At 35.6% G+C, this 23271-nt stretch overlaps 1 protein-coding gene across 4 annotated transcripts in view; it reads right to left on the reverse strand.

The window, feature by feature from the left end:
• ORC2 (origin recognition complex subunit 2) overlaps positions 1 to 23271 on the reverse strand; it is a 49893-nt gene that overhangs the window by 2509 nt on the left and 24113 nt on the right. For 3 of the 4 annotated variants that reach the window (XM_082397075.1, XM_082397074.1, XM_082397076.1), the window contains 10 exons: positions 23024 to 23084; positions 20404 to 20597; positions 19315 to 19413; positions 10441 to 10550; positions 8182 to 8314; positions 7258 to 7354; positions 5172 to 5318; positions 4393 to 4564; positions 2007 to 2068; positions 855 to 973 (listed from right to left, as the gene is read on the reverse strand). In XM_082397075.1, coding sequence (XP_082253201.1) covers positions 855 to 973; positions 2007 to 2068; positions 4393 to 4564; positions 5172 to 5318; positions 7258 to 7354; positions 8182 to 8314; positions 10441 to 10550; positions 19315 to 19413; positions 20404 to 20597; positions 23024 to 23084 — 1194 coding nt within the window. The remainder of the gene's footprint in view (positions 1 to 854; positions 974 to 2006; positions 2069 to 4392; positions 4565 to 5171; positions 5319 to 7257; positions 7355 to 8181; positions 8315 to 10440; positions 10551 to 19314; positions 19414 to 20403; positions 20598 to 23023; positions 23085 to 23271) is intronic. The other variant, XM_082397077.1, reaches the window with a different exon arrangement.

Here is a 23271-nt window from a genome sequence, read left to right on the forward strand (position 1 = left end):
GCTACTAACACCTTTCTAGCTGGTCTCTGTGCCTTGACTTCCGGCAATCACCATCTTACCCTGCCCCATTCCACTCTCCATACCATTGTCAGAACAATTTTTTAAATGACTTCCCATTATTTCAGAATAAAGATTAAAACCCTTTCCTTGGCCTAAAAGTCATGCATAGTCTAGCCCTTACATCACTATCTTTTCAGCCTCATTTGTGTCATGCTGGCTGCCTTTTTGTTCTGGGGCCTCTTTACATGCTGCTCCTGCCTAGAATTCTCTTCCCTTCCCTCTCTGACTAGTTTTCTCCTAGTCTTCCTAGGCCTCAGCTCAGTGGTCTCTTCTGATACCCATAACTAGGTCAGATCCACCTATTGTCATATGCTCTTTCAGAACCATGTCCCTTCTGATCACAGGACTTACCACGGTTTAAATTTTACGTGTGTGTGATTATTTGGCAAATGTCCATCTCCTCCATTAGACTTTAAGCTTTATGAGAAAAGAAATTAGGTTTTTGCTAACTTCTGTATCCTAATGCTTAGTGAAACATCTCATATAAAGTTAGTGCTCAATAAATATAGACTGGATTAATGATAGGGTAGAAGGAAGAGAGGGAGAAGGAAATAGGATTATTTGACTCGTTTCTAATGGCCTGTTACTCTGGACTAGAAGTCATAAGTCTTCTGATCTACTCTGAAGCAGAGTACTTTTACCTTCTCTCTGTCTACAGAACTCAAATGGCACGCTGCCTAAATGGATCCTTGTGACCCATCAGGCAACCTCAGTTTCATAATCAGGCATACTTGTCCTTAAGTAAATGAGATACCCTAATCCTGGCACACAGTGCTACAGCAGCAAAGTCTCACCTTCTTTGTTCTTATAAGCTTGTGGTCCCTAAATTCAGTTAATTGGGCCCGAAGTGTCAGATCACTATTGACGAGGAATGCCTCCCGACACTGCTGGTAAAAGTCTTGAAAAGAAAGTCCTGGAGAGTTCAAAAGATAATGTGAACATAAGTCAGTATTTAAGACATGACCCCATATATGGATACCCATGCCGAAGAACACAGAAAAAAAGTGCTATTACCAAAGTATGTCAAAGCAGCCAGTAAGTGTTGAAGTAAGTATCTCTGGAAGAAGCAAAGCTAGGGAATACTTAGGTGTTATGTACTGTGGCTTACATTCTTAAAAGAGAACTGATTGGTTGAAAGCAGTCAGCTGTGGCCAAGTATGACATAATCCCATGGGCAGTTTTAAACAGCGTGAATAAAGTTGACTTTTTTTAAAAGAGGGAACTAGTAAGTCAAATGAGAGCTGAATGATTATTAGAATGTATGTTTAAATTTAACACATTATTTCACTCAAGGGGAAGAAAATCTAAGATGCCCAGCATATGAAATATATGTAGTTGGTAGACACACATCCATAGGTAGCACAGGAAATCTTAAAAGTAAGCTGGATTTGTCTTTCAATTTGTACTGGCAAACAGCCTGTTCAGCAGTGTATCTGTAGGGCTGCTTGAAAATTTTTGATATGGCAGACACGATATCACAGAGCAAACCATTTATTCACTGCTGTGAAAAACTGCAGTGCTATTATTAGATTCTAGAAAAAAACAATTTATGGGATGAAACAGAAAGTCACACAATTTAATATCATAAATATTGGATACCATGGGGCTTCCCTGGTGGTGCAGTGGTTAAAAATCCACCTGCCAATGCAGGGGACACGGGTTCGAGCCCTGGTCCAGGAAGATCCCACATGCCATGGAGCGGCTAAGCCCGTGCGCCACAACTACTGAGCCCACGTGCCATAACTACTGAATCCCACGCGCCTAGAGCCCGTGCTCCCAACAAGAGAAGCCACCGCAATGAGAAGCCCGCGCACCACAACGAAGGGTAGCCCCCGCTCGCCGCAACCAGAGAAAAACTGCGCGCAGCAACGAAGACCCAATGCGGCCAAAAATAAAATAAATAGAATAAAATAAAATAAATTAATTAAAAAATATATATTGGATACCAATGTAAGAAGGGTTATCCTGGTTATCCAGCTGATACTTTATTAGTAGCCTGAAAATCCCCCTAAGGAAAAAAACAAACAAACAAACAGGAATTCAAATCCACAATGTTAGCATTCAAAGATAACAGCTAATAGTAAAATACACAAAGAGTGTGAAACACCTGGCCTGTCTGTATTACCTTCTGTTCCTTTCTCAAGGAACATCGTATCCTGGTCTACTTAAAAAGGAGAAGCTTTTTTATTTCCTTTTAAAGAAAAACTAGGAGTACAGCTGACCCTTGAACATCACGGGTTTGAACTGCGTGGGTCTACTTATGCGTGGATATTTTTCAACAGTAAACACTACAGTACCACACAGCCCCCAGTTAGTTGAACCTGCGGATGCAGAGGAACTGTGGATATGGAGGGCTGACTGTAAGTTAGGCACAGATTGACCCCCACGTTGTTCAGGGTCAACTTGTTTTTTTTTTTAGACTACAGGTTGGTCCACTATAGAAAACTTGGAATATATAATAAAAACTAAAGAGGAAAATATTAACCCCATAACTTTAAAATAACAGCCACTAACATTTGATGTGGAGATCATACGTGCATATGCTGCTTTCTCAAGTTTTTGTGGAACAAGGCAGTGTGAAAACATAAATTCATGCATTTACATATGGTATACACCATTTTATACCTCTCTTTTTCACTTATTGATTTTCCCATGTCTTTAAAAATTCTTCCTAAAGTTTTTAATGTCTGCTCATCTATCGTACCACAAACTGACCATTTCCCTACTGGTTTTGGATGTTCACATTACTTCCAATTTTAATTAATAAAAAATATTAATTTATTAAATTAAATACAATTGTAAATAAATACTCTTTCATATTTTGGACTGTTTCTGTAGGAGTGTGTACCAAGTAGAATTATTGGGTTGGAGGCAGTGTTACGTAAACTAAGTTCCCCAGAAATCCCTGGATTTGGCAAAAATTTTAATTAAACCTTTTGCATTTTCATTTTTAAGACAGTCTAGAAGATAATTTCTATAAGCATATTTTGGATCATCTGAATGACCACTTTATAACTAAGTACTACCACTGACTACACTGCTGAATTTTGGTGAAGATTTTTTGATCAATCACATTCACACCAAGTAAAGACTAAATTATATTGGAGTATACAGAATGAACCAAAAAAGCATTGGAGACTAGCACACATTTAGGTATGCCCAACTAAAAAATAATTGCATTAGAGCATTTACATTGCATGGATTCCCAAGTTTATATGTAATAACTTGCAATAGTCCATTAGGAGTAAGCATAATAGTAAAATTAAATGAACACTTTTTCTATTCCCAATTCCATCAAAAATTTTGATTAGATATTCATTTAATACATATTTCACTATTACTGCATGATAATCTTCAAGTGTACAAAAACAGCTTTATAGAGTAACAAAATTCACTGAAATTAGCATTTGAGGGTTAACATCACAAGGAAGTCTTGTGATGATAAAGTTGCATATCTTGATTGTGGTAGTTACACAAGGCTACACATGTGACAAAACTGCACAGACCTAAACACACACACATGCACAAATGGGTGCACATATCAATGGTGAAATCTGAATAAACTCTCTGGATTATGCCAATGTCAGTCTCCTAGCTTTAACACTGCACTGTGGTATGAGGTACTGGCAGGGGGTGGTTGGGAAAGGAATGCTCAGGACTCGCCTCTTACGTTTCTCTGTGGCCTCCTGTGAGGCTACGAAACACCTTTTTTCAACAGGTTAATTATGCAGTTTATCTTTTGCTGGCTTATGCTGTATACAACTTTCCTTAGCCTTTATTAATTAGCTTTTATTAATTCAGATATGCCTCTTGGTTAGGCTGCTGAAGGGCTTCACTGGAGACACTCTACAAAGATGTTCGAGATTTAAGAGCATGAGCTTTGGAACCACGCAGATTTGGGTCAAAATCTCTGTGCCCTTTACTATCTACCTTAGAGGAGCTGTGAGGATCAAATGAGCTGTTTCATGTAAAGGGCCCTGTGTTTGAATCATAATGTTCAATATGTAATTAAAAATAACTATCAAATTTAAGTAAAATCCATCAAAATTCTAATTTTTCCTCTATGATGAACACTGAGATGCTCTTACTCAGAAACATAAAAATCTATTAAAAACAAAAATGCTGGTACTCCTGCTTTATTATCGGGCAATTTGAGACTACTACTGAGTAGTCTGCCTAATGCATAACCCAATACTGGCAACTATTATTACTACTATTTCTCTCAATCCTGCAAACTAAGTAAGGACTTTAGTATCACCATTAAAACCTAGTATGGCATATCTTAAAATATATAGAGTTTTTTGAAAAAGAAACTATAGTTTTCATTCTTACCTTGCGTTAGGGGTAAGGCTTCGTAAGACATGAGTTAGGGAACTAAGTGGTAGTGATCCAGATTGTTTAACCAGAAGAGAATTCTCATAGGAGGTTTCTTCAGTATAATGACTATATGTAGTAGTTTCATACCAGAGCCAGTTATAAAGACTCTGCTTTGCATGATCCCACACTAGAGTACATGATCAAAGAAAACAAGAATTACTAATTATTTTCATATTGTCTTGTTACTAGATTCCGCTCTAGGAAAGAACAAGAAAGCATTAAATAAAAAGTGAATCCTGAAAATTTTCATTTTTGCTATTTCCCCATCCAAATCAGTACCTCACAATCTAATTTCACTGTCAATCAACATCTGAATCTTTATTTGTATATTAAATACAAGTTAAAATATATTAGCACTACCAAGGCATTCTTTTAAAAATTTTAATAATTTAACATTTTGTTTTATAGGATTATCACAAAGTCTGAATTAAATACATAAAATAAACGTTGCAATTCCACAAAGAAGAGTAGAAAGAAACCAAAATAATAGTTGGGTCTCCTCTCCTTCATGAAACTTTAGCTGTAAAACACACCCTTTACTATCTAAATTTTTATTTCCAAGAATTATGTTCTAAATCAGATTGAGGACACCTATATTTTTGGCAACTATGTCTTTAAACACGCAACAAAGGAAAAGCATACTTAAAAACAATAAAAATGCTGTGACAACATTAAGAAAATTAATTTTCAAAGACTGATATCTCAAGAAGGAAAAATAGTAATATTTAACTTACTGAGAGGAGCATTGAGGTGATCAATAGATGCTATAAGGTATATATTACGTAAAGATGACAACTGTCCAATAATCTGCTGGCTTTTGTCTCCTCTCAACATTTGGCTATCCAAATTGTGGATAAGAAGAAAGAGTTCTAAAGAAGACTCTAAAAGGAAAGAGAATGCAATTATTATTTTCAGTGAGTACTTGTGAAGCCCCCTACCACATGCAAGGACTGTATTAAAGAATATATCAAAGTAGCACAGGACAAAAGAACTATTGCTTAGGGGTATGCAATTTATTTGAGAAGCTATGTCAGTCACTCATAAAACAGGCAAGACATTATTATAGTCTTAAAAAAAAAAAAAGAAATTCATTGGAAATCAGTAGACACTGGAGCAGTTAGAGACTTAACTGGAATGGTTAACACTTGAATCAGACCATGAAGAAACCAGTTTTAATACGGCATAGGAAATAAGGCAAGATACATATTGGATTGGAGGTGAATCTGTGCATGTTGAATTGCAAGGTGGGATAAAGGAGGGAGTGGTCCCCTCCTCCAAAAAAAAGAGTTCTCATTAAGCATTAAGAGAGAATATAGAAAACTCTGGTTATCACAAAAGCCAAGAGACAAAAGAAGAGAAGGGGAGAGGCTTAGGATATTGCCCAAAGCATGAGGAAGGTCAGAGAAGTAAAATATCATAAAAGCCAGTGAAGGAAGAATTCGGATGATGGAGATGTCAACACCATCAAATACTGGAGAGATCAAGATAAACAAAGGGTGAGGCAAGGTCAGTGTTTTTAGTATGAAAAAAATTACAGGTGATCTTTAAGCATACAATTCAGGTAGCACAGAGGCAAGAAATTAAGAAGGAAACAAGTAAAAAGTAGAAGGCAGGACATGTCTTCAAAAACTCTCAAATCATATTGAAATAGGGAAATAAAATAGAGTGAAAGGGCAATAGAATCAGGTAAATATTTTTCTTAAGATGGAAGAAGTTCTATACATGTTTAAAAGCCATTGCTAAGTCCCTCAGGAGCTGGTAAGAAATGGGACATTGGCATTTATGACAAAAGATGAGCCTTTTAAAGAGAATAAGTACATTTCTCTTCCACTGGGGATACAGGGACAAGAGAGACAATATAGTGACAAAGATTCTGAGATGACACATTTTTGAAAGTCCAAGGTTCCTTAAATTCTAGAAGTCACCAAAGTCAGTATTTAAATTATATGTAAACAAACATATAATTATTATATTACATATGTAATATACAATTATAATTTATATAATTCATAATTATAAAACATTTATATTATATCTATGTAAAAACATATGATTTATATAATTATAAATTATTTAATATAAATATAAGTTATATTTAGATAATACAGATTATATAATATATAAATATTTATTATAATATGGATTATATATAAAATGGAGTAACTACATATAAATATATATAAAAAAATGACTTAGGCACCTATTTTAGTGAGTGTACAAACAATATCAAACTCATCCATTAAATCATTAAGCATAACCAATTACTCCATTTAATTGTTAAGCAATGACTAAATGACAATTGTTAGACCCTAAATAATTTTATTTTTAATTTTCTGAATTGCTCATATAACAAAAACATTCACACCAAAAGAATAACAAACATATGTTTTTTTCCCCATTTCTCAGATTTTAGTATATGAAATTATTCAAATGCATTGATATTTACTCAGGATAAAGATAAGAATGCTTTATAAACATATCAAACAATATAAAACTATCGGACATAGAGGTACCAATTAACTGGAAACACTTTACACTGGCCAAACAAAACTGGAAAATTATCCTGAAATAAAAGGTTTTGGGGGACAAAAAAAGAGGCTTTGGCTATATAAACTCAAGGTAGCAGGAGTAATTCTTTCCTGTTAGGTAAGTGAAGTTCACAGAAAAAGACAGGACAAATTATTTTAAAGAAATCAAAATCAAATCAGCATTGAGAGAAGTGTCATTATTAAAACAATCCTCAATTTTATGTGTACTAGTACACAAATAAGTGTACGCTTAGCTTCACCCTAAAACTACAGAGCATCTCCTTCACGTTACCTTCTTTAAATTTGTTTATTATCCAGTCTAGCTGATCCACCACACTGCGGAAAGTACCCATATGATTAAGGACTTCTTCTGTTATAGAATTCAGGATCTATGTCATAAAAGTGCAAGAAGTACATCAGTTATAACTTATTCTGTCATGTAGGATAAATACAACTAGCAAACCAATCCTTTTTTTTTATAAATTAAAAATAAATTTGGATTTCCCACTAAGTCTGAAAAATCACTTCAAAAATTCTACTGGTACTTAAGTACATCTAATTCATTTCTTTGCATAAGTTATCGCTAAAAGGAAACAGGGAAGAATAGCAAAGTTGTAAAGATAACATAAGCAGGTAGTAAAAACAAAACAAAACAAAAAACTAACAATATGAGAAATATTAGAAAACTATAGATTTATCAAATGAAAGAGGACCCAAACATTAAGGACACTTCTAAAAAGGAATATTACATCGGTTAATATCCAGAACTCAAAAGGTTTAAATTAATTTCCAAATGATGAAGAGATATGAGCATCTGGAGTAAAAATGATCAAAGAACTATAAACCATTCTTATATTTTTATTATTTTTAGAGCACTAAAGTGACATAAAAGCATAATAAAATTGAAGTCCCCCATAATCCTATCCTTGAGAGAAGTACTGTTGGTATTCAATGTAGTAAACAAAGCTAACATTTCCCTAAGATTTAATACATTATCAGTTACCAAATAGGAAATTCAAGGATGGGGATTCAAAGCTAGAACCCTCTGAGTCCAAACACATGATCTTAAGCACTGTGCAATCTTACTAGTGTGAAAACTATTGCAATAAAAACAAAAACTGAATGCTCCAGAATATGAAATAGCATCCTCATTAACATGGGGATATGGATTGGCAGGGGATATGATGTCATTCCTTTTAACATTTTAAAAACTTACTGATTTCACACTGATTCCAGGAAAGAAGCCATTGATGACAACATGAATACAATCTTGCAGCATGGTGGTTCGAAATCTTTCCAGTAAATCTCTCTTAGAACCCAAACCATAAAGCACAATGTTGAACCCCAGGCTGTAATAAAAACAGCACTCATGAAATTAAAGTTCAGTACTTCTTATTGCCAATTTTATAATCAACCAGTTTCCTTAATTTAAGCTTATAAAGAATACAGGAAGAAATGGCATGGCTAAATAACTATATTGATTCCCAACTTATATAAAGCAAAAGCACAGTTTTATTATCCATACACCAAGCTTGCAGTTCCAACTTTCTCTCAAGCTCCTACTACCTTTCAAGTAATAAGAGGCAAGGGAGAACACGGCACTAGGTACAAGACACTAAAAAGTCTTGTAGGCTGAAGCAGAGTTTTAACTGATAGATTAAACTGGAAAAGTAATCAGGGGCCAGGTCACAAAGGTGTTGTTAAATCAACTAAGACATGAATTGGATTTTATTCCAAGGAACATGAGCATTTAGAAGTAAATAGTCAGGTGTTAAGTGAAAGGTTTTAATAGGAAAGTTAACATGATCTTTTTAGAAGATTACATTGACTGAGTGGGGGAATGGATAGGAAGGAGGGTAAAACCACCAAAGACTATGGACTTGAATTAGGTGTCATGGAGACAAATGTGTCAAGGGCTTTATACGTCAAATCGGTTGGATTTGGAGAGTGATTAGACACGGAAGGTTAAGTGAAAGGGACTACTAAGAATAGCTCAGTTTTTTGGCATAGACTACATGAATGGGGTGCATCCACTATGCGAGGTAGCTGGGGCAGGTGGGATTGAGGGATTTAAGATAAGTTAAATTTTATGTATTTTATGTATATTGAATTATTTACACTTCCAATATACATTCACATCTGCTGCTGAGGAGTGAGATCTGGCTGGGCTGGAGATATAGTTATGGCAGTTATTCACATACAAAAAGCAACTGAAGCCAAGGGAGTAAATGAGACAACCCAGAACACCAAGCACTAGGGGTCAGGCTAAAATTCAACTCCATGATTTTTTAACGGAGGTCAATCAGAAACAGTATTTATGTGATGCTCTGTAGCAAGGCAGGATAGCCTGGAAATAGAAAAGAAAAGAGATAACCCCCGAAGGCAGAGATTAGCAAGATAGAAGCAGCAGAAAAAAAGAAGCAAGGGAGTTCAGAGAGCTAGCAATTCTACTAAAGTAGCTGACTATGAGGTCTAGGCTGGGAAGCAAAGCAAATCAAGTTATCAAAGTTGACATATGGGAAGAAAGAAGAATTGGTGGACTGGGGGATGGGACAGAGTGACGATCTGCCTTATAAATTCAAAATGAACAGATCCATAAATAGTTATTGAGAGAAGGTGAGGTCCTAACAGGGAAGATAATTATTTTCTTACTAGCATACTCCTTTGATTTATTATTGGCAAAGAAAACCAGGATCAATTGGGGAAAATTGTGGCAATTTTTATGTTCTTACTGCACCATTCACATTTTAGCATAAAATGTGAAGCACTTCTTTATACTAAGGTCCTTCTAAAGCACGTTAAGCACTTCTTTATACTAAGGTCCTTTCAAATACGAATATAAAAGTAATTACAGAAAAAAATTACTATGTTTTAATCTTTATCATTCTTCTAGGTGTTTTAATGGAAATTTAAATTTAACCTGAGGTATTTGAAAAATGATAAAATTAAAAAAAATTCTAAGAAACAATTTTAAAATGGTAAAATAATGTTTAGAGAACAGATCTCATGAAATTCTGAAGGTCTACAGTACATGTAAACAGAATGAGATTGAAAGAAAAATATATATTCTTTCATTTTAGAAACTCTGAATTAAAAAAACTGAATTAAAATCTAACTGATATATTTATCAATCTTGACAAATTATATTTTCAAATATTTTTATAAGTAATAATTCATAATTCTAAGAAAGGCTATTTTACACAATAGCTTTCAAGTCTGATTAAACTTAGAAAAGACAAATTTCTTGAAAATTGTAATTTCTGAGAAGAGTCATATAATAATATGACATTTCTACATCTGGGTCATAAAATTGGGAAAACACCTGTTTTTCAAATTTTTACATATAAATAAAAATACATATCAAGTTCATTGCAAAAAGAAAATTAAATGTCAAACTGCTTTGATTTTAACATAGATATGTAAATGTATATTATTCTTTATTTTACAAAGGTTTACAATGATAATAGTTACTTACTGTAACTGCAACATCCATTTATGAAATAACTGTTCATATTGTTGATTTAGTTGTTTAAGTTCAGCAGAAAAGGAAGGAGAAACCTTGCTCAATAAGTTATGCAAAGTTTGCTTTAAAAAAAAAAGGAAGAGGGAGGGAAGAAAATCACTCTCAATCCACATACATCACAGCAATCCACACTAAAAATATTTCCTTAGAGGTAGAGGTTAGAAGAGGCCATCAGTGGAAATATTACTTTAATCAGGTTTGGCAATGAGTGCATCTACTGAGAATACACATAATATTTCAATATTTCTTTCTTAAAATGTTTTATACATTCTTTAAGTACAAATATGTAAAACAGTAAAGAATTTGCTACATTTTCTCTAGAACCATTTACATGACTATAAATTCCAAATATCAATATAAGTCTTTAATTTCTAAAACAATTGTTACCATAAGGAGACGATTAAACCTGCCTCCCAGCTTTGACAACAAATCCAGACACTCTTTTAAAAACCTATGGATTTGAAAAAATGTAAAAGCTTAAGGTAACAGTTCAATATTAATTCTCAGAAAACAGTCAAGTTTCTTTATAATTTACCATTATCATTAGTAAAATTCACTGCTCCTCTTTAAAAGCTGTTTCTAACAAATCCTTTATCTTTCGTAAGTATGGCAAAGTTTTTAAAACAATAATGTAAAAATAAACTGAGGAAGATACATTGCTCTGCACCCAAAACTTGGAAATTCATGCTAGTGACTCAAACACAGCTCACTTCTTGAAATGAAAACTCTAGTAAAAAGCTGTATATGCATTTTTACCCTGGCACTACTGTGTTTTCATGATTCTATCCTTTAAGTAAAATATTTTTTTAATACTGAAGACTAAAGCAGCAACCAAGATTCCAGGCACTCTAGCCTATACAGTTTTTATTCATCCATATACTTAAAGAGAAACAGGACAAATTCTAAGTAAAACTGTAAAGTAGTAGCTTTACAAAATTTCTCTCTCCATCTGATGTTTTTTTCCCTAACGTCTAGGGCCCTGAAAAGCAGATAAAGCACTAGTGTCATTTTCAGTAGTTATTTATACTGGATTATCAGAGCATACTCACACTTAGTGTGAACTCCGAAATGTTATGTCACCTATTCACCTTCATTTCAAACTTTAGTATCTGTGCAGAATTACATTATTAGCCCCAATACTTGCCCCTTCTCCTATCTGCACCCTTTGCCATGTGACTTTGCAATCCCTCCTACTAAATGGGTGGAGTCCCGTGTTCTGTGACTTTGTTTTCAGCCACGTGATTTACTGTGGCCACTAGAATGAGGCAGAAATAACACTGAGAAAGTTTGAGCCCAGGCTTTAGGAGGTCTTTTGTTTTTCTACTTCTTCTGTCTCTGACATTGTTATGAGAAGAACATGCCTCTGCTAGCTTTCCAAGGAGGTCCAACAAGGAAGACAGACATGTGGAGCAAATCCTAGATCAGCCAACTCCCAGGTGACCCGCAGACATGAGAAATAAATGCTTATTGACACATGTTACTATGACTGTATCTGTCAGCTATGTCCACAATTAATGAAAGACCTCCCTTTCTTCACTATCAGTAACAGGTGTTTCTTTCATCCTCCAACATGTCTTTTTGTCTCTAGGTCCTATGAAGTCCTACTTTGACCCTAGATCCACTTCTCCTTCCCCCATGTTGCTTATATAAAAATACATGCACTAAGGAAGAAGCAAGAGGAACTACAATCCTGCAGCCTGTGGAACAAAAAACACATTCGCAGAAAGACAGACAAGATGAAAAGGCAGAGGGCTATGTACCAGATGAAGGAACAAGATAAAACCCCAGAAAAACAACTAAATGAAGAGGAGATAGGCAAGCTTCCAGAAAAAGAATTCAGAATAATGATAGTGAAGATGATCCAGGACCTCGGAAAAAGAATGGAGGCAAAGATCGAGAAGATGCAAGAAATGTTTAACAAAGATCTAGAAGAATTAAAGAACAAACAAACAGAGATGAACAATACAATAACTGAAATGAAAACTACACTAGAAGGAATCAATAGCAGAATAACTGAGGCAGAAGAACAGACAAGTGACCTGGAAGACAGAATGGTGGAATTCACTGCTGCGGAACAGAATAAAGAAAAAAGAATGAAAAGAAATGAAGACAGCCTAAGAGACCTCTGGGTAAAACGCAACAACATTCGCATTATAGGGGTCCCAGAAGGAGAAGAGAAAGAGAGAAAGGATCCGAGAAAATATTTGAAGAGATTATAGTCGAAAACTTCCCTAACATGGGAAAGGAAATAGCCACCCAAGTCCAGGAAGCGCAGAGAGTCCTATAGAGGATAAACCCAAGGAGAAACACGCTGAGACACACAGTAATCAAACTGGCAAAAATTAAAGACAAAGAAAAATTACTGAAAGCAGCAAGGTAAAAACGACAAATAACATACAAGGGAACTCCCGTAAGGTTAACAGCTGATTTCTCAGCAGAAACTCTACAAGCCAGAAGGGAGTGGCATGATATACTTAAAGTGACGAAAGGGAAGACCCTACAACCAAGATTACTCTACCCAGCAAGGATCTCATTCAGATACAACGGAGAAATCAAAAGCTTTACAGACAAGCAAAAGCTAAGAGAATTCAGCACCACCAAACCAGCTCTACAACAAATGCTAAAGGAACTTCTCTAAGTGGGAAACACAAGAGAAGAAAAGGACCTAACAATTAAGAAAATGGTAATAGGAACATACATATAGATAATTACCTTAAACGTGAATGGATTAAATGCTCCAACCAAAAGATACAGGCTTGCTGAATGGATACAAAAACAAGACCCATATATATGCTGTCTACAAGAGACCCACTTCAGACCTAGGGACACATTCAGACTGAAAGTGAGGGGATGGAAAAAGATATTCCATGCAAATGGAAATCAAAAGAAAGCTGGAGTAGCAATACTCGTATCTGATAAAATAGACTTTAAAATAAAGACTGTTACAAGAGATAAGGAAGGACACTACCTAATGATCAAAGGATCAATCCAAAAAGAAGATATAACAATTATAAATGTTTATGCACCCAACATAGGAGCACCTCAATACATAAGGCAAATGCTAACAACCATGAAAGGAGAAATCAACAGTAAAACAATAATAGTTGGGGACTTTAACACCCCACTTACACCAATGGACAGATCATCCAAACAGAAAATAAATAAGGAAACACAAGCTTTAAATGACACAATAGACCAGGTAAATTTAATTGATATTTATAGACCATTCCACCTAAAAGTAGCAGAATACACTTTCTTCTCAAGTGCACACGGAACATTCTCCAGGATAGATCACATCTTGGGTCACAAATCAAGCCTCAGTAAATTTAAGAAAACTGAAATCATAGCAAGCATCTTTTCTGACCACAACATTATGAGATTAGAAATCAATTACGGGGAAAAAAACCATAAAAAACACAAACACATGGAGGCTAAACAATACATTACTAAATAACCAAGAGATCACTGAAGAAATCAAAGAGGAAATCAAAAAGTACCTAGAGACAGGGCTTCCCTGGTGGCACAGCGGTTAAGAATCTGCCTGCCTATGCAGGGGACACGGGTTCGAGCCCTGGTCAGGGAAGATCCCACATGCCGCGGAGCAACTAAGCCCGTGAGCCACAACTACTGAAGCCTACATGCCTGGAGTCCGTGCTCTGCAGCAAGAGAAGCCACCGCAATGAGAAGCCAGCGCACCACAACGAAGAGTAGCCCCGCTCGCCACAACTAGAGAAAGCCCGCGCGCAGCAACGAAGATCCAACGCAGCCAAAAATAAATAAATAAAATAAGTAAATTTATTAAAAAAAAAAAAAAAGAGTACCTAGAGACAAATGGCAATGAAAACACAAAGATCCAAAACCTATGGGATGCAGCAAAAGCAATTCTAAGAGGGAAGTTTATAGCTATACAAGCCTACCTCAAGAAACAAGAAAAATCTCAAATAGACAATCTAACCTTACACCTAAAGGAACTAGAGAAAGAAGAACAAACAAAACCCAAAGTTAGCAGAAGGAAAGAAATCATAAAGAACAGAGTAGAAATAAATGAAATAGAAACAAAGAAAGCAATAGCAAACATCAATAAAACTAAAAGCTGGTTCTTTGAGAAAATAAACAAAATTGATAAACCATTAGCCATACTCATCAAGAAAAACAGGGATTGGACTCAAATCAATAAAATTAGAAACGAAAAAGGAGAAGTTACAACAGACACCGCAGAAATACAAAGCATCCTAAGAGACTACTACAAGCAACTCTATGCCAATAAAATGGACGACCTGGAAGAAATGGACAAATTCTTAGAAAGGTATAACCTTCCAAGACTGAACCAGGAAGAAACAGAAAATATGAACAGACCAATCACAAGTAATGAAATTGAAACTGTGATTAAAAATCTTCCAACAAACAAAAGTCCAGGACCAGATGGCTTCACAGGTGAATTCTATCAAACATTTAGAGAAGAGCTAACACCCATCCTTCTCAAACTCCTCCAAAAAACTGCAGAGGAAGGAACACTCCCAAACTCATTCTACCAGGCCACCGTCACCCTGATACCAAAACCAAACAAAGATACTATAAAAAAAGAAAATTACAGACCAATATCATTGATGAATATAGATGCAAAAATCCTGAACAAAATACTAGCAAACAGAATGCAACAACACATTAAAAGGATCATACACCATGATCAAGTGGGATTTATCCCAGGGATGCAAGGATTCTTCAGTATACGCAAATCAATCAGTGTGATACACCATATTAAGAAATTGAAGAATAAAAACCATATGATCATCTCAATAGATGCAGAAAAAGCTTTTGACAAAATTCAACACCCATTTATGATAAAAACTCTCCAGAAAGTGGGCAGAGAGGGAACCTACCTCAACATAATAAAGGCCATATATGACAAACCCACAGCAAACATCATTCTCAATGGTGAAAAACTTAAAGTATTCCTAAGATCAGGAACAAGACAAGGATGTCCACTCTCACCACTATTATTCAACATAGTTTTGGAAGTCTGAGCCATGGCAATCAGAGAAGAAAAAAGAAATAAAAGGAATACAAATTGGAAAAGAAGAAGTAAAACTGTCACTGTTTGCAGATGACACTATACACAGAGAATCCTAAAGATGCCACCAGAAAACTACTAGAGCTGATCAATGAATTTGGTAAAGTTGCAGGATACTAAATTAATGCACAGAAATCTCTTGCATTCCTATACACTAATGATGAAAAATCTGAAAGAGAAATTAAGGAAACACTCCCATTTACCATTGCAACAAAAAGAATAAAATACCTAGGAATAAACCTATTGAGGGAGACAAGAGACCTGTATGCAGAAAAGTATAAGACACTGTTGAAAGAAATTAAAGATGATACCAACAGATGGAGAGATACACCATGTTCTTGGATTGGAAGAATCAATATTGTGAAAATGATTATACTACCCAAAGCAATCTACAGATTCAATGCAATCCCTATCAAATTACCAATGGCATTTTTTACAGAACTAGAGCAAAAAATCTTAAAATTTGTATGAAGACACAAAGGACCCCGAAGAGCCAAAGCAGTCTTGAGGGAAAAAAATGGAGCTGGAGGAATCAGATTCCCTGACTTCAGACTATACTACAAAGCTACAGTAATCAAGACAATACGGTACTGGCACAAAAACAGAAATATAGATCAGTGGAACAGGATAGAAAGCCCAGAGATAAACCCACGCACCTATGGTCAACTAATCTATGACAAAGGAGGCAAGGATATACAATGGAGAAAAGACAGTCTCTTCAATAAGTGGTGCTGGGAAAACTGGACAGCTATGTGTAAAAGAATGAAATTAGAACACTCCCTAACACCATACACAAAAGTAAACTCAAAATGGATTAAAGACCTAAATGTAAGATCGGACACTCTAAAACTCTTAGAGGAAAACATAGGAAGAACACTCTTTGACATAAATCACAGCAAGATCTTTTTTGATCCACCTCCTAGAGTAATGGAAATAAAAACAAAAATAAACAAATGGGACCTAATGAAACTTCAAAGCTTTTTCAAAGCAAAGGAAACTACAAATAAGACGAAGAGACAACCCTCAGAATGGGAGAAAATATTTGCAAATGAATCAACGGACAAAGGATTAATCTCCAAAATATATAAACAGCTCATGCAGCTCAATATTTAAAAACAAACAACCTAATCCAAAAATGGGCAGAAGACCTAAACAGACATTTCTCCAAAGAGGACATACAGATGGCCAAGAAGCACATGAAAAGCTGCTCAACATCACTAATTATTAGAGAAATGTAAATCAAAACTACAATGAGGTATCACCTCACACCAGTTAGAATGGGCATCATCAGAAAATCTGCACACAACAAATGCTGGAGAGGGTGTGGAGAAAAGGGAACCCTCTTGCACTGTTGGTGGGAATGTAAATTGATACAGCCACTATGGAGAACAGTATGCAGGTTCCTTAAAAAACTAAAAATAGAATTACCATATGATCCAGCAATCCCACTGCTGGGCATATACCCAGAGAAAACCATAATTCAAAAAGACACAAGCACCCCAATATTCACTGCAGCACTATTTACAATAGCCAGGTCATGGAAGCAACCTAAATGCCCGTCAACAGACAAATGGATAAAGAAGATGTGGTACATATGTACAATGGAATATTACTCAGCCATAAAAAGGAACCATATTGGGTCATTTGTAGAGACGTGGATGAATCTAGAGACTGTTATACAGAGTGAAGTAAGTCAGAAAGAGAAAAACAAATATCATATATTAACACATATATGTGGAATCTAGAAAAATGGTACAGATGAACCGGTTTGCAGTGCAGAAATAGAGACACAGATGTAGAGAACAAACGTATGGACATCAAGGGGGTAAGCGGTGGCAGGTGGGTGTGGGTGTGGGCGTGGGTGTGGGTGTGGTGGGATGAACTGGGAGATTGGGATTGACATGTATACACTGATGTGTATAAAACTGATGACTAATAAGAACCTGCTGTATATATGAAAAAAAAAAATACATGCACTACGCAGATGTTAGTGCCATCTCTTCCTTGAACAGCTTGGTTTCTTGACACATGTTTTCAGCTAGTCTCTGATCTGAGTTGCAATACCTATGAGACAGGTGGAAACAAACAAACAAAACAGAAAAAAAACAAAAACCCCCAACCACACAGCACCATGTCATCCAAGCCATAGAGGTTTACCCTATGGTAAACCTCTCTTCTCTCTTTTCTATAGCTGGAAAACTCTGTCAAAAGCCCTGTATACCTTAGGAAATTGCACTGAATTCCTATTTCAGATAAAATCTTGATTCTCTCTGAGTCAATAACAATCTCTTCATGACTTAAATTATCAAGCCAGTTTCTTTTTTTTTTTTTCCGGCTGCATGGCTTGTGGGATCTTAGTTCCCTGACCAGGGATTGAACCCATGCCCCCTGCAGTGGAAGCACGGAGTCCTAACCAAGGATCGCCAGGGAAGTCCCTCAAGCCCAGTTTCTAATGAAAGATTTTCTTATTCAGATGGTTCTTTGTCCTCTCTTAGTGAGGTATCTGTCAAAGCCCTGAGTCTAACTGTATGGTATTTTTTTATAAAACGAGACACTGGAACCATAGTATATAGCAACCTTGTTACCTTACTGCAGTGGGCAGGCTTTCCATAATAGCAAGAAGCAGAATATCCTCTGCTTTTTGCAAGGTTTTTAACTGAGAGTCAGGTCAGTCTTTGTTTTATGACCAGTGTGAGGTTCAATGAATATGTGGGTTAAACTGGTAACAGAGATTAATGGTACATGGATATCAAAGAAACTATGACCCTGCACAGGGAACTATATTCAAAATCCTGTGATACATATATATACAATGGAATATTACTCAGCCATAAAAAGGAACGAAACTGAGTTATTTGTAGTGAGGTGGATGGACCTAGAGACTGTCATACAGAGTGAAGTAAGTCAGAAAGAGAAAAACAAATACTGTATGCTAACACATATACATGGAATCTAAAAAAAAAAAAGAAGAAAAAAAGAAAATGGTCAGAAGAACGTAGTGGCAAGACGGGAATAGAGATGTAGACCTACTAGATAATGGACTTGAGGATACGGGGAGGGGGAAGGGTAAGCTGGGACAAAGTGAGAGAGTGGCATGGACATATATACACTACCAAACGTAAAATAGATAGCTAGTGGGAAGCAGCCGCATAGCACAGGGGGATCAGCTGGGTGCTTTGTGACCACCTAGAGGGGTGGGATAGGGAGGGTGGGAGGGAGGGAGATGCAAGAGGGAAGAGATATGGGGACATATGTATATGTATAACTGATTCACTTTGTTATAAAGCAGAAACTGACACACCATTGTAAAGCAATTATACTCTAATAAAGATGTTAAAAAAAAAAATCCTGTGATAAACCATAATGGAAAATATGAAAAAATATATATACAGGTATAACTGAATCACTTTGCTGTACAGTAGAAATTAATACAACATTGTAAATCAACTATACTTCAATAAATTAAAAAAAAGAAACTATGACCCTGATGATTATAGATCCTGAAGAAACAATAAATAAGAGAAAAATATGTAATTATATATGTACAATTAGAGTATGTCAAACAATTCTAATCCAATGAACCAGTTACCATTTACATAATAAAATATGCAATAGTGATGTCACACTAATTTGTGTTTCATTTGATCAGGATAGTATTCTGCTATGTACACTTACTCTTCAGATTTGCTGCTTATGTACTGTATTTTTCAGCTCACAATAAGAACAATTTACAAATAACACTCCTTGCAACATACCTGATCCAGTTTAGCCCTCTTTAGTTTCTGCAGTGTTCTATCAGAGGTTAAAACTTTTGAACTGCTGTGGGCTTCAAAATATTCTTCTACTAAGTCACTCTGAAAGTGGACGAAGCAAAGTGAGTTCTTAGTTTCAGATATTTGTTTTATATGAGGACTAGACAGTAATATTAGCATAAACAGGATATGTGAAATTCTTTACTTGGCAGTCAGTATTTTCTTTTTGAAGCAACAACACAGACTAAGGACCAAACAAATTTAATTCCAGTAATAAAACTGAGTAACTCTTAGGATCATAAAAGTTGAAGAAAATCACTAGATTGAAGTAGTCTGCCCAAAAACGATTCCTAAATTCCAACATATAATTCCCATTTAGACTGGGAAAAAAAAAGGGTTTTACACATCAGGACCTTTGTTTTGCCTCACACACTCCTAGCAAATCCTTTAATTAGTACAGTTGAAGGACTGTGGAAATGAGAAAGACATCAACAGCAAGGTAAAAAAAGACTTGCCTATTATTCCAGCAAAATGACTCACCACGTGTTCTACTGATTTGAGGCAGGACTGAGCTGCGTGGTGGTAAGGAAGGAATGGAAAGTCATTCAAGCAGGAGGCTTCCTAGACTGCTCTGAGTCTTTACAGAGCACGCTGGGATAATTAGCCTTTTCTCAGGCCATAATAGGTGCAGTGTTCTCCAAACGACGCAACCTGGGTCCATAGTCACATCATTTATTACTTACACTGACTTTACATCAGCAACGTTACAAAAATGAAACTATATAAAAAGGTATATACTGAGAAGTCTTGCCTCCAATTATCCAATCAATATTTATTTAAAAGCTCTTTTTATTCAACTGAATTGTCACCTTTAGCATATACTATGGTACTGATACATGAATACGGATACAGAAAGGCCAGGATACGAAGTCCAGAAATAGACACAAATATATGCGGGAATTTATGTGAAAGGCTGAGAAAATGTAGAAAAGTGAAGAAAAAAAATTATGTTCATTCTCCCATTTGGATCTCTTAGGTGGCTTATCTTTGAGATACTACTGATTTTTCTTTAAAGTCTCTCTCTTCACTTACTGTTTTATCTCTTTTCATTTTCTTAGAAGGCGTTTCTTTGCAAACAGGAGCCGAAACTACTCTATTCTGAGCTTGAATCTGTTCGCTCAATATGACTTCATTAGTGTCCTCTTCATATTCCTGTGCAACCCCTTCATCGTCCTCCGAGTTGGAAGCAGAATATTCACTTTCACTGTCAGAATGAGACCTTGGAACTGTGTGGGGAGGAAGCAATTGGGAAAATTGGACAGTTTGACAAGAGAGGCATTGTGGGGTATTAAGAAGAGTGTGGGCTTTGAAGTAAGAGATTGTGACTTCTGGTTTTGTCATTACTTGCTGATGATTTCACCAGAGCTAGTTATGTAAGTTTTCTGAGCACCAGTTTCCTCACTTATCAAATGAGGCTACCAGTGCCTAATTTAATAAAGCATTGTGAAGATTACATTGAAATGCATGTAAAGCAACAAACAATGCCTAACACATAGGAAAGGTGGCAGAAATTGTCAGTCATACCTAATACCTAATCCTTCTTCCTTGCTAATAGAATTCATTGTAAAATGTGGCAATGTGCTCCACCCTAAGGGATAAATAATCACAGTAATTTAATTGTCTTTTCCTTTGCCAGATATGTGCTCTCTCAGCCTCCTTTGCAACTAGAGTTGGCTATGTAAACCTTTAACCAATGAAACTTGAGGGGAAATTTGCTGGAAGCTTCTGGGAAAGATTTTCCTCACTTATGGAAGGAAAGCCCCTTACTTATACCCATAGCTTAAAGCTATGGAAGCCATTTTGCAATACAAAATATCAAAACTAAAGATGAAAAATGCCAGCAGCAAAGCGGAAAGATAGGAAGAACCTGTATCCTTCATGACACTGTTGAGTCACTACATCAACCGTGAACTGTGTATCCCTAGACTTATGATGTGAGATACTTCAGTGTCCATGGCTTAAGCCATTGTTATAGAATTTTCCATTGCTGCCTACTGAAAATGCCACCCTAACTGATAGAGCACTCAATAAATGACAGCTACTACTTTAAGTACTACTAATACATATGCACAATCCATCCCATAGTAGATATAAGAATTATATTTTTAAACAAACCGTAGCCACCCCCACCACTCTCCAGAAATAATAAAGCTAGTTTTATAATCATAAAGGATAAAACTTACACTCAACAAAATAAGTATAAAACTATCATAAAAGGTTAACTTCCAAACTATGAATGAAATAATTTTAAGCAAATCACTCTTTATTTTGAAGAGCATATTTCAGAATATCCAGAGTCAGCATATAACAAATATAGATACTGAAAAAGAAAAAGAAAAAAAAAAAAAAAAAAAGGCTTGATTTTGTGGGCATACATAGCTTAGCAGATTCAGATTTGCACTGATTGCTGCCCATGGTAGATGCAAGGGTTAGAAGTGGTAGGAGGTACCAGACAATGTCTTTACCCTATTTACATGAATACAACACACATGTTGATATATTTGTTTGGTGGTGATTGAGAAGGAGAAGGAAGTTCACCTTCTCTCTAAAAAGGATTCTTCTGTGGGGTAAGGAGTAAACTTAAGATGTGGGATGTATTTGACATAAAATAATAATAATCAATTGCATATATCATCTTTTATTGCTTCAGATATACAATAATTTAGTGCTACAATTTTTATGTTGATTAAAAATGTATTATCAACTCTATACCTTGAAACAAAAAGAGCTACAGGGCATAGATTTAACAATGCTAGCTAACATTATTGTCAAGGGGTCAACCCCAAGAAAGGAGTTGACATCTTTCAGAAATATAAACGTCAAAAAGTCATTTGCCCCAAAGTTAAATATTTAAACCCCAAACCAGAGAGTTCCCTGGCAGTCCAGTGTTTAGGACTCAGCGCTTCCGCTGCCATGGCCCGGGTTCAACCCCGGGCTGGGGAACTAAGATCCCGCAAGCCACGTGGTGTGGCCAAAAAACCACCCCCAAAACATAAAAAAAACCCAAAACCATTTATAATTTTCCCAAAGGCGGGAACCATGTCTGTTTACTTGGCTTTGTATAGTATTCAGTACAACTGTAAATATTTAAAATTGTTTCAATATATTGCTAAAACTTCTAAATAAATCAACAGAACCATTTCTAAAACTGTCTCAGGCAAATAAACTAAAAGGCATGTTATTTTATTGAAGAATTTTAACTAACCTCAATATCCATTGACTATAATGTAAAGACATAGTGCTAAGTGTTATGAGTTAAAATATAAGATATAGTCCTTGCCCTTAAGGAATCTACAGCTTAATTGAAGACATGAACATATCCTTTCTTTCATGAAAAGAAATAGCAATAAGTAGTTATAATAATAAAAGGTAATAATAGCCAACACCTGTTAAGCACATACCAAGGTCAAGCACTACACTAAGCGCTTTGACATCCTTTATTTCAATTAATCTCAAAATAACTCTGAGGCTGGTACCACTATTATCCCTATTTCGCAAACGAAAAAAATTGAGGCATAGAGAGGTCCCTGTAAGTGGCAGCCCAAAGATAAAAAGTAAGCATTCTAAGACTAGAACCTGTATATTTAACCATTATTGCCTCTTGTTTAGATGCTTCTTTTTATAAAAACTCAGTGTAAAAAGAAATACACACCTATTAGTCTTTTCCTTAGCCCATGAGGTGCTGTTGACAGAAATTCACTTTTATCATTGTTCTGTTTAAAAATAAAAAAGCAATATAGTTTAAATAGTCAAATAATAATGATGACATGAAAATTAATGATGTCTCTGAGTCAAAGAAAGGCTAGAAAGGAAGAAAAATATTTTGTTTTCAATAGACATTAGAACCAGATGAGCTCCTTCCTAGACCTGGAAGACAACAATATATGAATTTGTTGCGGG

The sequence above is a fragment of the Balaenoptera borealis genome, assembly GCF_965194805.1.
Source record: "Balaenoptera borealis genome assembly, chromosome: 6".
Taxonomy (NCBI): Eukaryota; Metazoa; Chordata; class Mammalia; order Artiodactyla; family Balaenopteridae; genus Balaenoptera; species Balaenoptera borealis.